Source organism: Staurois parvus, unplaced genomic scaffold, assembly GCF_062004578.1.
Source record: "Staurois parvus isolate SC_StPar_1 unplaced genomic scaffold, SC_StPar_1.0 ptg000678l, whole genome shotgun sequence".
Taxonomy (NCBI): domain Eukaryota; kingdom Metazoa; phylum Chordata; class Amphibia; order Anura; family Ranidae; genus Staurois; species Staurois parvus.
In genome coordinates this window covers 1,838,504-1,852,611 of record NW_028318474.1, presented here as the reverse complement: position 1 = coordinate 1,852,611, position 14,108 = coordinate 1,838,504, and the positions used below count along the sequence as shown (strand labels likewise).

The 14,108-nt window shown below is 43.6% G+C and overlaps 1 protein-coding gene across 1 annotated transcript in view; it reads right to left on the bottom strand.

Moving 5' to 3' along the window:
* The window catches only part of LOC149447653 (platelet-activating factor acetylhydrolase-like), a 91,557-nt gene extending 84,483 nt beyond the window's left edge, over positions 1-7,074 (bottom strand). The window contains exon 1 of the mRNA XM_089652278.1: positions 6,988-7,074. Within this exon, the coding sequence (XP_089508404.1) occupies positions 6,988-7,062 (75 nt within the window). The 5' untranslated portion in view covers positions 7,063-7,074. The remainder of the gene's footprint in view (positions 1-6,987) is intronic.
* Positions 7,075-14,108: the final 7,034 nt, after the last annotated feature.

The window sequence follows — 14,108 nt, the reverse complement described above, 5'->3', positions numbered from 1 at the left end:
AAATCAGTCGCTTCCTATAACCATCAATAAGCTTCTGACACCTCTCACCCGGAATTTTGGACCACTCTTCCTTTGCAAACAGCTCCAGGTCTCTCTTATTGGAAGGACACCTTTTCCCAACAGCAATTTTAAGATCTCTCCACAGGTGTTCAATGGGATTTAGATCTGGGCTCATTGCTGGCCACTTCAGAACTCTCCAGCGCTTCTTTGCCATCCATTTCTGAGTGCTTTTTGACGTATGTTTGGGGTCATTGTCCTGCTGGAAGACCCAGGATCTTGGACGCAAACCCAGCTTTCTGACACTGGGCCCTACAGTGCGACCCAAAATCCTTTGGTAATCCTCAGATTTCATGATGCCTTGCACACAGTCAAGGCACCCAGTGCCAGAGGCAGCAAAACAACCCCAAAACATCATTGAACCTCCACCATATTTTACCGTAGGTACTGTGTTTTGTTCTTTGTAGGCCTCATTCCGTTTTCGGTAAACAGTAGAATGATGTGCTTTACCGAAAAGCTCTATCTTGGTCTCATCTGTCCACAAGACGTTTTCCCAGAAGGCTTTTGGCTTACTCAAGTACATTTTGGCAAACTGTAGTCTTGCTTTTTTATGTCTCTGTCTCAGCAGTGGGGTCCTCCTGGGTCTCCTGCCATAGCGTTTCATTTCATTTAAATGTCGACGGATAGTTCGCGCTGACACTGATGCTCCCTGAGCCTGCAGGACAGCTTGAATGTCTTTGGAACATGTTTGGGGCTGCTTATCCACCATCCGGACTATTCTGCGTTGCAATCTTTCATCAATTTTCCTCATCCGTCCACGACCAGGGAGATTAGCTACAGTGCCATGGGTTGCAAACTTCTTGATAATGTTGCGCACTGTGGACAAAGGCAAATCTAGTTCTCTGGAGATGGACTTGTAACCTTGAGATTGTTGATATTTTGCCACAATTTTGGTTCTCAGGTCCTCAGACAGTTCTCGTCTCCTCTTTCTGTTGTCCATGCTTAGTGTGGCACAGACAGACACACAATGCAAAGGTTAAGTGAACGTCTCTCCTTTTTATCTGCTTTCAGGTGTGATTTCTATATTGCCCACACCTGTTACTTGCCCCAGGTGAGTTTACAGGAGCATCACATGCTTGTAACATTCTTATTTATCCGCAGTTGTGAAAGGGTGCCAATACTTTTGTCCAGCCCATTTTTGGAGGTTTGTGTGACATTATGTCGAATTTGCTTTCTTTCCTCCCTTTTTTTGTTTTGTCCCAATACACACAAAGGGAATAAACATGTGTATAGCAAAACATGTGTTAATGCAATACGTTTCGTGAGAAATACATGATTTCCTGGAGAAATATCAAGGGTGCCAACAATTTCGGCCATGACTGTATATGGCTTAATATGTTATTGTTAATGTTTTTGGGAAGCCAGTGGAAAGATTGGCAGAGAGGGGTGGCAGATACGGAATGGTTAGTGAGATGGATGAGTCTGGCAGTAGCGTTCATGATAGACTGAAGAGGGGATAGCCTGCAATTAGGCAGGCCAATGAGGATGGAGTTACAATAGTCAAGGCGAGATATAACCAGGGAGTGAATAAGTTGCTTAGTGGTTTCCGAGGTTAGGAACGATCGTATCTTGGTGATGTGATAGTGTAGTATATTTATTTGGCAAAAAGGGGATAATACATCCAGCACATATATCCAAAAACAGAAAATCAAATGGTCACCTTTAACAACACAGCCTACTGATCTGCTTCCAGGTTTGTATTATAAAGGTGTCCACAAGATAAATAATTGGTGCGTAGGCTGATAAATAATAACCACTCTCAGCTTCCCAATGTACAATAAAAATTGCTGACAAGTGAATCAAGCTGTAGTAAAAAAGTATTAGTCAGCAACAGAGTTCTGCCAGGTATGAAGTAAAGTACTACTGTTGCACAGCCCAATAATCAGCTTAAAAATATCACTAAAGTAGTGTCAGCAGACTAACATATAGTAAGCAGGTAAAAAGGTGTACAGGGATGTGGTGACAGGTGAAAGCAGCTGCTCTGAACAAATTCCACAATGGCCACCGGACCCACGTGCGGCCTCGTCAGCGTGACACCAGCACGGCAAGGCACCCTGACGCGTTTCATGTCAATACACGTTGTCAAAGGGATTATAGACGAAGCGTTCTAGGAGTTTAGAGGTAAATAGCAGCAGGGAGATAGGTCTTAAGTTGTTCATGTTGGTGGGGCCCAGGGAGGGCTTTTTAAATATGGGAGTGATGTGTGCATGCTTTAGAGGGGTGGAGAAGGCACCATTAGAGAGGGAGAGATTGAAGATGTGAGTATGGGAGCATAGGATGAAAGAAGAGGGTGACCGTAGCAGTTGTGAGGGGACAGGATCCAGTGGGCAGGTAGTGAGATGGGCTTCTGAGAAAACCTTAGTGACCTCTTCAGTAGCAGTAAGCTCAAAAGAGGAAAGTGTTGAGGGAGGTTTATGCAGGCCATAGATGGGTCGAAAATCGGCCGATTTTTCGGCCCAAAAAAAAAAAAAAACGGCCGATTTTCAGATTTTTTTTATCGGTAAAGTTTGAAAAAAATCTGCCGATTGGCCGATTTTCGCAGCAATGATGGCCAAAACGGCCGATCTTTTTACCGATAAAAAATCTGCGCATGAGCAGTGACCTGCAAGAGGAAGACAAAAAGAAGAAGATGGAGGATGATGAAGAAGAATTCCAGTCCAGCAAAAAGTATCCCTGCAGAGAGCTCCGCTATTTCTTTGACAGTTCTTTGACATTTATAGCGGCTGCAACAATGTATCTATTTGTTTCCGAATAAAAACAACTGTATCCGAAATGGATACAAATAGATACAATGTTGCAGCCACTATAAATGTCAAAGAACTGTCAAAGAAATAGTGGAGCTCTCTGCAGAGACACTTTTTGCCAGCTGTAGACGGGATGAAAATCGGCCGATTTTTACCGTTCCTGGTAACGTAGGCTGATTGAACAACCGATTTTTGTTTTTTTTTTAAAGAAAAAAAATCGGCCAGTTTTCTCCCCATCTATGGCCTGCATTAGTATAAGGTATGCCAAGTGGGATGGATGTTGTAACGGTCGGGGCTTGATGCTTCGTGCGGTTAGAGGAGCAAGCGAGTCTAATGTGGATGAAAGTGAACTGTTGTAGACAGCAGTGGCCAGGTCAGGGCAGGACAGGGGAGAGATTCTGTCATAGAGGTGGTCAGTTGCAGAGTAGAAAAGAGAAGGGTTAAAGTTGTGAAGGTTTCTGCGGGTAATTATTTGCTGCTTGGAAGGATAGGTGTTTGAAGACGAGGACACTGTGAAGGTGATGAGATTGTGATCAGAGAGAGGAAAGGGGGTGTTTGTGAGGTTGTAGGGAGTGCAAAGACGGGAGAAGACAAGGTCTACTGTAATGTATTCCCATCAGAGTGAGTGGGGGACTGTGTCCATTGCGTTAAGGCAAAAGATGAGGTTAGGTTGAAGAGTTGGGATGTAGCCGGGTTGTTGACAATAATGGGGATGTTAAAATATCCAAGAATGATAGTGGGTGATTCAGAGGAGAGAAAGTAGGGTAGCCAGGCAGAGAAGTCATCAAGAAAGCGGGACACCGGTCCAGGAGGTTGGTAGATCACTGCAATCCTCAGAGAAATGGGCGAAAACAGCCGAATGCAGTGAGTCTCGAAAGAAGAGAAGGACAGGGAGGGAGGGTTATGGAGGACTTGAAAGGTGCTCAGTGGGGATAGAAGCAAACCAACTCCACCACCTTTCTGACCACTGGGTCTGGGTGAGTGAGTCCAGTGGAGGCCTCCATAGGAAAGTGCTGGGGGAGAAGCAGAATCTGCTGCTTGAAGCCAGGTTTGTGTAATTGCTAGTAGGTTAAGGGAGCGGGAGACAAAAAGGTCATGGACAGAGGTGAGCTTATTACAGACAGAGTGGGCGTTCCAGAGCGCACATGAAAAAGTGAGGGTGGTTTTTAGGGCACGGGGATTGAGATTAGATTAAGCGGATTGTGGCTATTCCTGGAGGAAAGAGGGTGCCTGGTGTGGGGGTGAGATAGTGACTTTACCGTATACTTTACCTTACACATTAGCCATGTGTGAAGAACTGTTTCAAAGACTTTTGCAAAATCCAAGTATATCATGTCCACCGCCACCCCTCTGTCCAAGGTTTTGCTCACCTCCTCATAAAAAGAAATCAGATTTGTTTGACAACTTCGGTCTTTCAGGAATCCATGCTGTCTGTTGCTTAAAATATTTTTCCCAACAAAGAACTCATCTATGTGGTCTTTTTATTAAACTCTCCAGTATCTTCCCAACTATAGAAGTTAAACTAACAGGTCTACATTTACTTGATTCATCATTAACCACAATAACACCCACCCCCACCAGCACACACACGCACACTTTATAGTTAAAATTTTAATGGAGTTTTGCAGGTTCTCCCTATGTTCATATGGGTTTCCTCCCACACTCCAAAGACATACTACTAGGTTATTTGGCTCCTGTCTAAATTGTATATATGTACAGATTGGCTATGCACATGTATATTACTTTTTGCATGCTGGTCCCAAGCCAAGCAATTGGGGAGGGTTGAGGAAAGACCTGGTGACCTACCATGTAAAATATTCACCAAGAAAGTTCTATGGAAAAAGGCTTTCAAGCATACCAGACATAGTGACCAGAGAGCGGACCCACTGAATTGCCAAGAGTTGGAAATGACTAAATGGATTTATACACTCTGTGATAATATGATACCCTATAATGGTGTGAAAAGAGGTATGGTTCTTACCCAGGTTAAGGGTCTCCAAGACGTGTTTTTGGTTGTTCAGTATCCACTAGGATTAGGAAGTCCTGGTATGGGTCCTGAAGCCTGGAGCCTTAGTAGAGGGAGGGATGAAGCCTCCAATCCTGGGTCCATGTTTTGCCAGTAGTCAGCACCCTGATTGGGCAAGTGTACACGGCCCTTATGTGTTGGGTGTTTGCAATAGTTTAGGGCTCTTTCTTCCCCATGGAGTGTGTGTGGCTGCCAAAGAGCAGCAATAGCGCACACGCTAGGGGTGTGTGGAAGCAGATGAGGGGTCAGAGCAGAACAAGATAGCCAGGAGGCTGAAGTCAAGCATTTGTGTTACTATAGAAAAGACAGTCTGAAATTGATCAACCCTTTTTGATTTATTGTCAGACTTTCTTTTAAAAAAGTGAGCAATGAAAAAAAAAAGAAAAAAAATTGCGGGTGACCAAGTCCTTGGATATGCTACAAAATTAGGTAAAATTTGGACAAAGTCTCAAGAGTTTTTGATTGCAGACACTGTGGCCGTAATTATAACATTTTGTCACTGGCTTGGATTGTTCCATATCTGCAGCAACATTTCAAGCATGATGAAAGTAACATTGTAACATTGTACTATCAAAATTTAAAGGACCATTCACACCAGCAGCTGCCCTGGAACGTAGCCACTGGTGTGCTATAGAATGACAGTGATGCTGATGCATCGTTCGTAGTGTGTCACACTGTTTAATTATTATTCTTTTTTGTTTAGGCAAACTTTATTGAAATATCACAAAGTGACATTTAATTAATTTCTACTGGCCGCAGCGTGGATTGCGTTGCCCAATACTGCACTGAACAAAAGTTCTGAATGCTGTACTTTTTTCAGCACACACCAATGCAACACACTGGTGTGAACTGGTCAGGTGGGAGATAAGGCATTTTGTCCACTAGTGTATATTGTTTTTGTGCTGTCCTAGGCAACACAAAAATTGAGTGCCCTCCCAAACAAAAAGAAAAAAATGGGGAGAGACAAAAAGCAGCCGGCCATCCACGAAGCCACAGAGAGATGTGTTCTTCCAGCACTCACCTTCACCTCTCCGGAATGAGAGCAGCCAGCCATCCCTGGTATCTCCCTTGTGCGGGAACGAGAGTCGGACTCTATCTACACCCCCGAGAAGCCCGCAGCCTCTCTCGGATCCCATGGCGGAGCTCAGGCAGTGCCTCACCTGGTCACCATCCTCTGTGACCTGCCACGTGAGTCCCTTCTTCCTGGGGCACCCCCTGAAAAATGCCACCCAAGGTAGATGCCTTGTTTGCCTCACAGTTTACCTGGTCTTGTGATGGAACTGCACTGGAATGGATGCTCAATGCAATCCTACAGCACCTAGTGTGAATGGGCCCTACAGCAAAATAGCCTCTAGGTTTGCAGTGAGTACACTACAAATGTCTAGCACATCTTCTGACCTAGACAAGACATTGTTTCTGATACAAATACTGTATAGCCATTGAATGTAAACAGATTCCCCTAGATTAGCATGATGAAGGAAAACTGGAAATTCCCTTTGAAAATGAACTTTAGAGGAAGTCTTTAAAACAAAAGAGCAGGGACCTCTGATTCCTCCAGTACTAAATTGTATTGTAACCAAGGGCGGACTGACAACTCATGGGGCCCCCCGGGCAATACGGGATCATGGGGCCCCTGTGTCCTTGTCTAAACTCAAAAAAGCCTATGAAAAAGGTACCAAGGGCATCTCATGGGGCCCCCTACTGACCCTGGGCCCTCTTTCCAAATGGACAGTCTTCCCCTGATTGTAACTATATTGTCTGCCCTCATTCATGTCGTAAAGCGCTGCGCAAACTCTTGGCACTATATAAACCCTGTATCATAATAACAATATTATTAACTGAACAAAGAGTGACCAATGAATATGTAACAAACAAGAAACAAAGAATGGCAAACAATCGCATTCTCCGGTATATATGTAATCACCATAGTATGAACATTCCTGACGGAGGTGGAGATCGCTGGATAATCTTAGCGTGAAAGTTTGTAAGAATGGCTCATTCTACACACGATTACTGTGGATGTCAGGTTACAGGAATGAAAAGTTCAGTGCAACTTATTTATGGCTGTCAGCCCAGCAGCAGATATCTCAAAAAAACAAAATTTCATGTTTCCTTTCCAAAAATAACATGCAGATCATTAGACGGCGTGCACACGCTTACCTCGGGCTGCAGTTGTAAACTTCCTGGTCTGGATCCCTCACTGGAGCATTGTGTTCCAAGCCTCAGCTGACACATGCACAGCTCTGACCTGCCCTGTATACAGCTGTGTGTTCATAGGGTAGGACGAGCCTCATTCCTGACGTTTGTCTAGGGCATGTAGGGAGGAGCTGCACTTTATCTTACTTTTTTTCACCAGAGATTATGCTACTGTGTACAAGTACAGTAAAGTTGGACAATACACAGTTTTTCTTCTAACAGATTCCTCCATCCAAGGGGCGGACTGACCATTTGGAAACTCGGGCACTGCCCGAGGGCCCGGGGTCAGTAGGGGGCCCCATGAGATGCCCCTGGTACCTTTTTCATAGGCTTTTTTGAGTTTGGGCAAGGACACAGGGGCCCCATGATCCCCTATTGCCCGGGGGCCCCATGAGTTGTCAGTCCGCCCCTGCTCCATCCACACTGTGCAGCACAGATGGATGAATATCCCACTGCGACTATTGTAGTCTGACTACACCAGTTGCTGTCAGAACACTTAAACAGTGCCTGCATCTGATTGTATGCAGTCACTATTTGGCTGGCAATTTTGCATCCTGCTCCTTCAATTTTACTCAAAGGATGTTGGGCAGAAATATGGTAACAAGGCCACCCATGGAGTGAATTTCCCATAATGTATGGTCACTTAATACTATAGGACGTAACATAGACTAGACTAGACTTTACTACTATAAATGCCCCCATTACAGACTACTGGGGCTCAAGGGCTGCACCTCAAACATCAAAGGGAGGAAAAATGTCGCCAGCACGCCGAGTATCACCAATATGGGTCACATGACTGATGAAGGGGTCCTGTGAGACTCCGAAATGTTGCCTTGCTGTAACTATGTGATTGTTCATTAAAACCTTTGGACCCATATTGGTGATCCTCGGTGTGCTGGTGACATTTTTCCTTGCTGATTTTGTTCGGTTCCAGCTGACGGTCGCTGCAGCACCCACTTATACACACAGCCATTTTTAAACCAGGAACGTGTGCGTTTGGATTGTACTCAAACATCAAAGGGCTGCAGGTTTGATACCAGGGTCTACATTGTCCACTTGTGACTATTTCTGAACCTGTGTACACTCTTTGTGCATCACATCCAACTTGAGGAATCTCAAATCCAAAAAAGGTCTAACGTGTAAATTGTCTCCAAATCAGCAAATGTGAATGATCTTGTGAACACCCTTCATGCACTTATATTCTCAAATGATGCTTAAAAAAAAGTATATTAGATAGGTCACACATGCTTTTTACTCATTCAAAGGTTAATTATCCTTGTAGGCACAGTTATTTAATGTCAAACCCCATAGGTAAAGAACAAAGCAGTAGAAAGGGGACATTTCAAAGATTGAAAAAACTTTTTAGAACTCATTAACAAATTAAGGGCATTAAAAATCTTGCATTAGACAAAAAAAAAAAAAAACACTGCTTCTATGGTCTCAGCCAGTCTCAGGCTCTTGACACCCTATTCACCGCATGCACTTATGTTGCCAGACTCCTTCCTCTAAGTGATGACCACAGGACCTTGTCTGGGTCACACTGTGGTTGCCTAATACATCTGAAAATAGTAGGGGTGTCTGATCTTTGTCTGAAAGTAGGGGTCTCTAAACCATGTCTAAAAACAGCAGGATACCCTACCTATGCCTGAAAGGGCCAGGTTTGCCTGAACCATTGTCCATGAACCATCCATGTCTGAAAAGATAAGGGGTACCTGATTCATGTCTGAAAAGATAAGGGGTACCTGATTCATGTCTGAAAAGATAAGGGGCACCTGATCCATGTCTGAAAAGATAAGGGGCACCTGATCCATGTCTGAAAAGATAAGGGGCACCTGATCCATGTCTGAAAAGATAAGGGGCACCTGATCCATGTCTGAAAAGATAAGGGGCACCTGATTCATGTCTGAAAAGATAAGGGGCACCTGATCCATGTCTGAAAAGATAAGGGGCACCTGATCCATGTCTGAAAAGATAAGGGGTACCTTATCCATATCTGAAAAGATAAGGGGTACCTGATCCATGTCTGAAAAGACCAAGGATACCTAATTCATGTCTGAAAAGACCAATGGTACCTAATCCATGTCTTAAAAGGCAAGGGTTACCTAATCCATATCTGAAAAGGGCAGGGGTACACCAACCATGTCTGAAGAGACCAAGGGTACCTTATCCATGTCTGAAAAGATGAAGGGTACCTGATCCACGTCTGAACAAGGGTACCTGATCCATGTCTGAACAAGGGTACCTGATCCATGTGTGAAAAGGGTAGGGGTGACTGGTCCATGTCTGAAGAGACCAAGGGTACCTTATCCATATCTGAAAAGGCAAGGCTCACCTGATTTATGTCTGAAAAGGGCAGGGGTACCTGGTCCATTTCTGAAAAGACTAAGGTTACCCAATCCAGTTTTTTGAAAGCCAAGGGTTACTTGATATACTTCTGAAAAAGCAAGGGTTATGTGATCCAGTTCTGAAAAGGCAATGGTTACATGTATAAAAAGCACAGTGGTGCCCAGTCCATGTTTGAAATATTAGGGTGGCCCAAATCATGTCCAGAATTGCCTAATCCATGTCTAAAAAGGTCAGGGGTGCCCAATCAATGTTTGAAAAAGGCAGGGGTGCTCAATCCATGTCTGAAAACCGCAGGAGTACCAGATTCATGTTTAAAAAGGGCAGGGGTGCCTGATCCATGTCTGAAAAGGGCAGGGGTGCCCAAATCATTTCTGAAAAGTACAGAAGTGCCTGATCCACGGCTAAAATAACTCAATAAAGGGTTTTAATCTTTCCCTAATGTACAATATCTAAAATTAAAAAGGTTTTGGTTGGACACACAACTTTGACATTTTTATTTTGGTGACAGGTTCACTTTAATTTGGATTACTTTGACTTGTACTCCTAAATTGAGAATATACATTGCACAATACAGAAAACATTGATCCCATGTATCGGTGGAGCATGTTCCAAGGTTTTTTTTTTTTCATCCTATGAGGATTTTGTAATTGAAATAACATAGGGAAAGAGGAACTGGAGCTATAGTGGCCCCAGGCAACAGTTGCGAAAGACTTCCAGTACATTGTGCTTCCAGCTGGATTGGATACAGTATTTATCCTGCCAAATATTTATTTACTGGAGGCAAGAATGATATACAGTACAGAAGAAAAATGCCAAGTAATGCAGTTCAGAACTTCTGAGTTACAAGGAAATGTTTGCATACTTTTATTTTCGTCATATGACCATAGACCTTGTCATAGTTTCTATGCCTGTCTCGCCCAGATCTGCCGTTTGTTATTCAGAGAACAGATACCAGCTGCTACAATGTCACAATCATAAAAAGGTATTGAGGGTTATATTACACAATGTTCAGCAGATGATTTCTATAGAAGAAGTTAAAAGTTTATGTCCAGCCATTTTTTGGGAAATACTAGGGAACAGCTAAGGGCTAAGCTGAGGACCTTTTCTTTTTTTCAGTGTCCTGTTGAGGGATCTCCCTTCACTTCCTGTCCTAGTGACAACTTTGCATAGAAATATTTATTAGGGACACAGACAGCAATAAAAATATTAGGCTTTTTAGGTTAGGCTAAGTTTACATGTGATAATTCTCTGAAAAACAATCTGCAGTGGATTGCTTTTCAGAGTGAGGCTAAGCAGCTGAAAATTGCAGAAACTGTTTAATTTCAGCAATTTTCAATGGGGTTTAACCACTTGCCTACTGGGTACCTTTACCCCCTTCAGGCCCAGGCCAATTTTCAGCGCTCTCACAATTTGAATGAAAATTGCGCGGTCACGCAACATTGTGCCCATATGAAATTTTTATAATTTCTTTCACACAAATAGAGCTTTCTTTTGGTGGTATTTAATCACTGTTGGGTGTTTTATTTTTTGCACTATAAACAAAAAAAGAGCAAAAAAATTTGAAAAACAAAGTTTTTCTTTGTTTCTATTATAAAATTTTGCAAACAGATAATTTTTCTCCTTTACTGATGTGCGTTGATGAGGCTGCACTGATAGGCAGCACTGATGAGGTGGCACGGATAGGCGGCACTGATGGGCTGCACTGATGATGTGGCACTGATGAGGCAACACTGGTGGGCATTGATGAGGAGGCACTGATAATGCTGCACTGTTATGCAGCAATGATCGGCACTGATAGGCAGCAGTGATGGGCGACACTGATGGACAGGACTGATTGACAGCACAGACTGATGGCACTGATGGGCACTGGTGGGTGGCACTGCGGGGAGGCACTGCTGGGCACTGATCATCAGGGCACGGATCATCAGTGCCCCAAAGATCAGTGCAGATGTCCTCTGTGACATTTACTGGTTATCGGTAGTACTTTCCTCATGCTGTGGCAGCGTGAGGAAAGTGCAGCTGATAACCGGCAAATGTCGCAGAGGACATCTACTGTGTCATTGGACACAGCTGATCACGTGGTGAAAGGCAACTGTGATTGGCCTTTTACCTCAACATGTGATCAGCAGTGTCCATAGGACACAGCGATCACGGACAGCGACAGGTGCGCACCACTGGGGGCGTGCGGGAGGGTGCGTTCCGGGAGGATGTCATATGACGTCCTCCCAGAACTGGACAACCGCGCTGTAGCCGTCATTGGGCTATAGCGCAGTTGCAAAGTGGTTAATGGCTTGCGGTTGCAGCAGAGCCCCATTGACTTGAATGGGCGAGTTTGAGGCACTGACGCCCTTCAGTTTGATTCAATTTTTTCCATTCGGTTTTGTGCAGCGCAAAGCATTATGGCCTTGGCATGTGAACACTCCACTCCATCTATATGGTCACTCAACTCCCTGTTTTTACCTTCCCCTTGGCCACCCACTTGTACAGTAGTGGAGACAAAGTATTGATCATACCCACTGCTCATCATCTCCGTGTCACATTGTAGTCCATGTGCACCCAACTGACATGAGGTTGAACATTCCTTCATATAGACCTCATTCAAAACAGGCCTTACATCCATACACAGAAAAAGGAAAAACTGATCACCTGCCCAGGTCTATAAATGGCTTTTTAAGCAGTGAACATGGAGGGTGTCACTGTGTGAAAAATTCAAAAAATAGAACTATCCAGTTCAACTTGCCAGCCTACCCCAGTCTAATAATGGCTATTGTCAGCAAGGAACATGGTATAACCTATCAAAAGAGGGGGATAAGAAAGCCAGTTCAGTCTGCCAGCCAGTTAGCCAACTATCAAAAACCAAGTTAACCTGTCTAAGAACATGCGTTTAAAAATAGGGGTTTAGTTAGCACACATTTGCAAATACATACATAAGCCACAGAGCCACGTTACGGCACCCTGAGTATCTGTGGTCCTAACTCCATAAATCTAGAGAATCCTCATAGTGGAGGCACATGCATTTAAATAGATAGAAACAAGGGCAGATAAACCTGAGGGAGCCCACCCCTCATAAAGGTTATGGGAGCGCACCTGACACCCAGCATATAGCACAACGGCAGCTAGGGAGTCCAATGCACCCACTGAACCTACAAAGCATACAAAGAAAAAACTGATCACCCGCCCAGGTCTATAACTGGCTTTTTAACCACTTCCAGTCCAGACATTTTTACCTCCTTCCTGTCCAGGGCAATTTTCAGCTTTCAGCGCTATCACACTTTGAATGACAATTGCGCGGTCATGAAATACTGTACCCATATGAATTTTTTACCATTTTTTGAGACAGATAAAGCTTTATTTTGGTGGTATTTATTCACCGCTGGGATTTTTATTTTTTTTGCTATGTAAATGAAAAATTCCAAAACTTTTTTTAAAAAGTGTTTTTCTTATAAAATTTTGCAAATAAATAATCTTTCATCATAAATCTTGACCAAAATTTATTCTGTTATATTTTTAGTAAAAACAAAATAAGCCAAATTAGTTTATAACAAAAAATTATAATTTTTAAACTTTTTTTTACATTTTTATTTTATTTTTTTATATTATTATTTATGTTTTTTTTTTTTTTTACATACTGTCACCCTAGCAGTACAGTGTCAGCATGGTGACACTGTACTACTTGTGGGGGGTGATGAAGATTTTTTTTTTTTTACAGTGATTGCTTTTACACCCATAAAGGATGTAAAAGCAATCATTTCTCTTTCTCTCTGTCTGCATTCTTGCAGCCATTGAGAAATACTGAGTGAGCTGTGATTGGTCACAGCTTGTCACATGGTACAAGGCTGTTGTGAATAACCTTGTACCATGTGACCTCTGTGATCATTCACAGATTTCACACATAGTAAGCAATGATGTCACAAGTGACATCTTGCTTACTACTTTGCATGTGATCACTGATTGGCCTATCAGTTATCACATGATCGGGACCTCGTACAGAGGTCCCGTCCGACGATCAGTGTTTCACTGTGTCCGGAGGACACAGTGGGCACCGGATCGCGTTGCTGCGCACTCCCAAGGAGCGCACACAGCTAGAAAAGGCGGGTGCCGTTTATGAATGGCAACCCGCCCCTGGAGTGCCGCCGCCCTGCCATTTATAAACAGTAGGCGGACGGCAAGTGGTTAAGCAGTGAACATGGAGGGTGTCACTGTGTGAAAAATTCAAAAAATAGAACTATCCAGTTCAACTTGCCAGCCTACCCCAGTCTAATCACGGCTATTGTCGGCAAGGAACATGGATATGTATAACTTATCAACAGAGGGGATAAGAAAAGCCAGTTCAATCTGCCAGCCAGTTAGCCAACTATCAAAAACCAAATGAACCTATCTAGAAACATGCGTTTAAAAACAGGGGTTTAGTTAGCACACATTTGCATCCATACACCCCTGTGCAGGGCCATCTTTTCCTGCACAGGATGCACAGATGTTCCATGCATCCATGTGCAGACAATCTCTATCATGTCTATTTGGATGCTGCGGCTCCACAGATAGAGTTGCTTGGTCCCAATTTGACAGTCTATTGGGTACACGTCCCCAAACGCACACAGTGTGCATTTAGGGACACCCACACCTGCATGGCTGCCAAACTGGGACCCGTTGCTCATCAGTTTAGTGTAAGATAGGACAGGCCTAGAATTATTGCTCCCACCCTGGCGTTCGTGGCAATATATAACATGTGTGGTGCAATT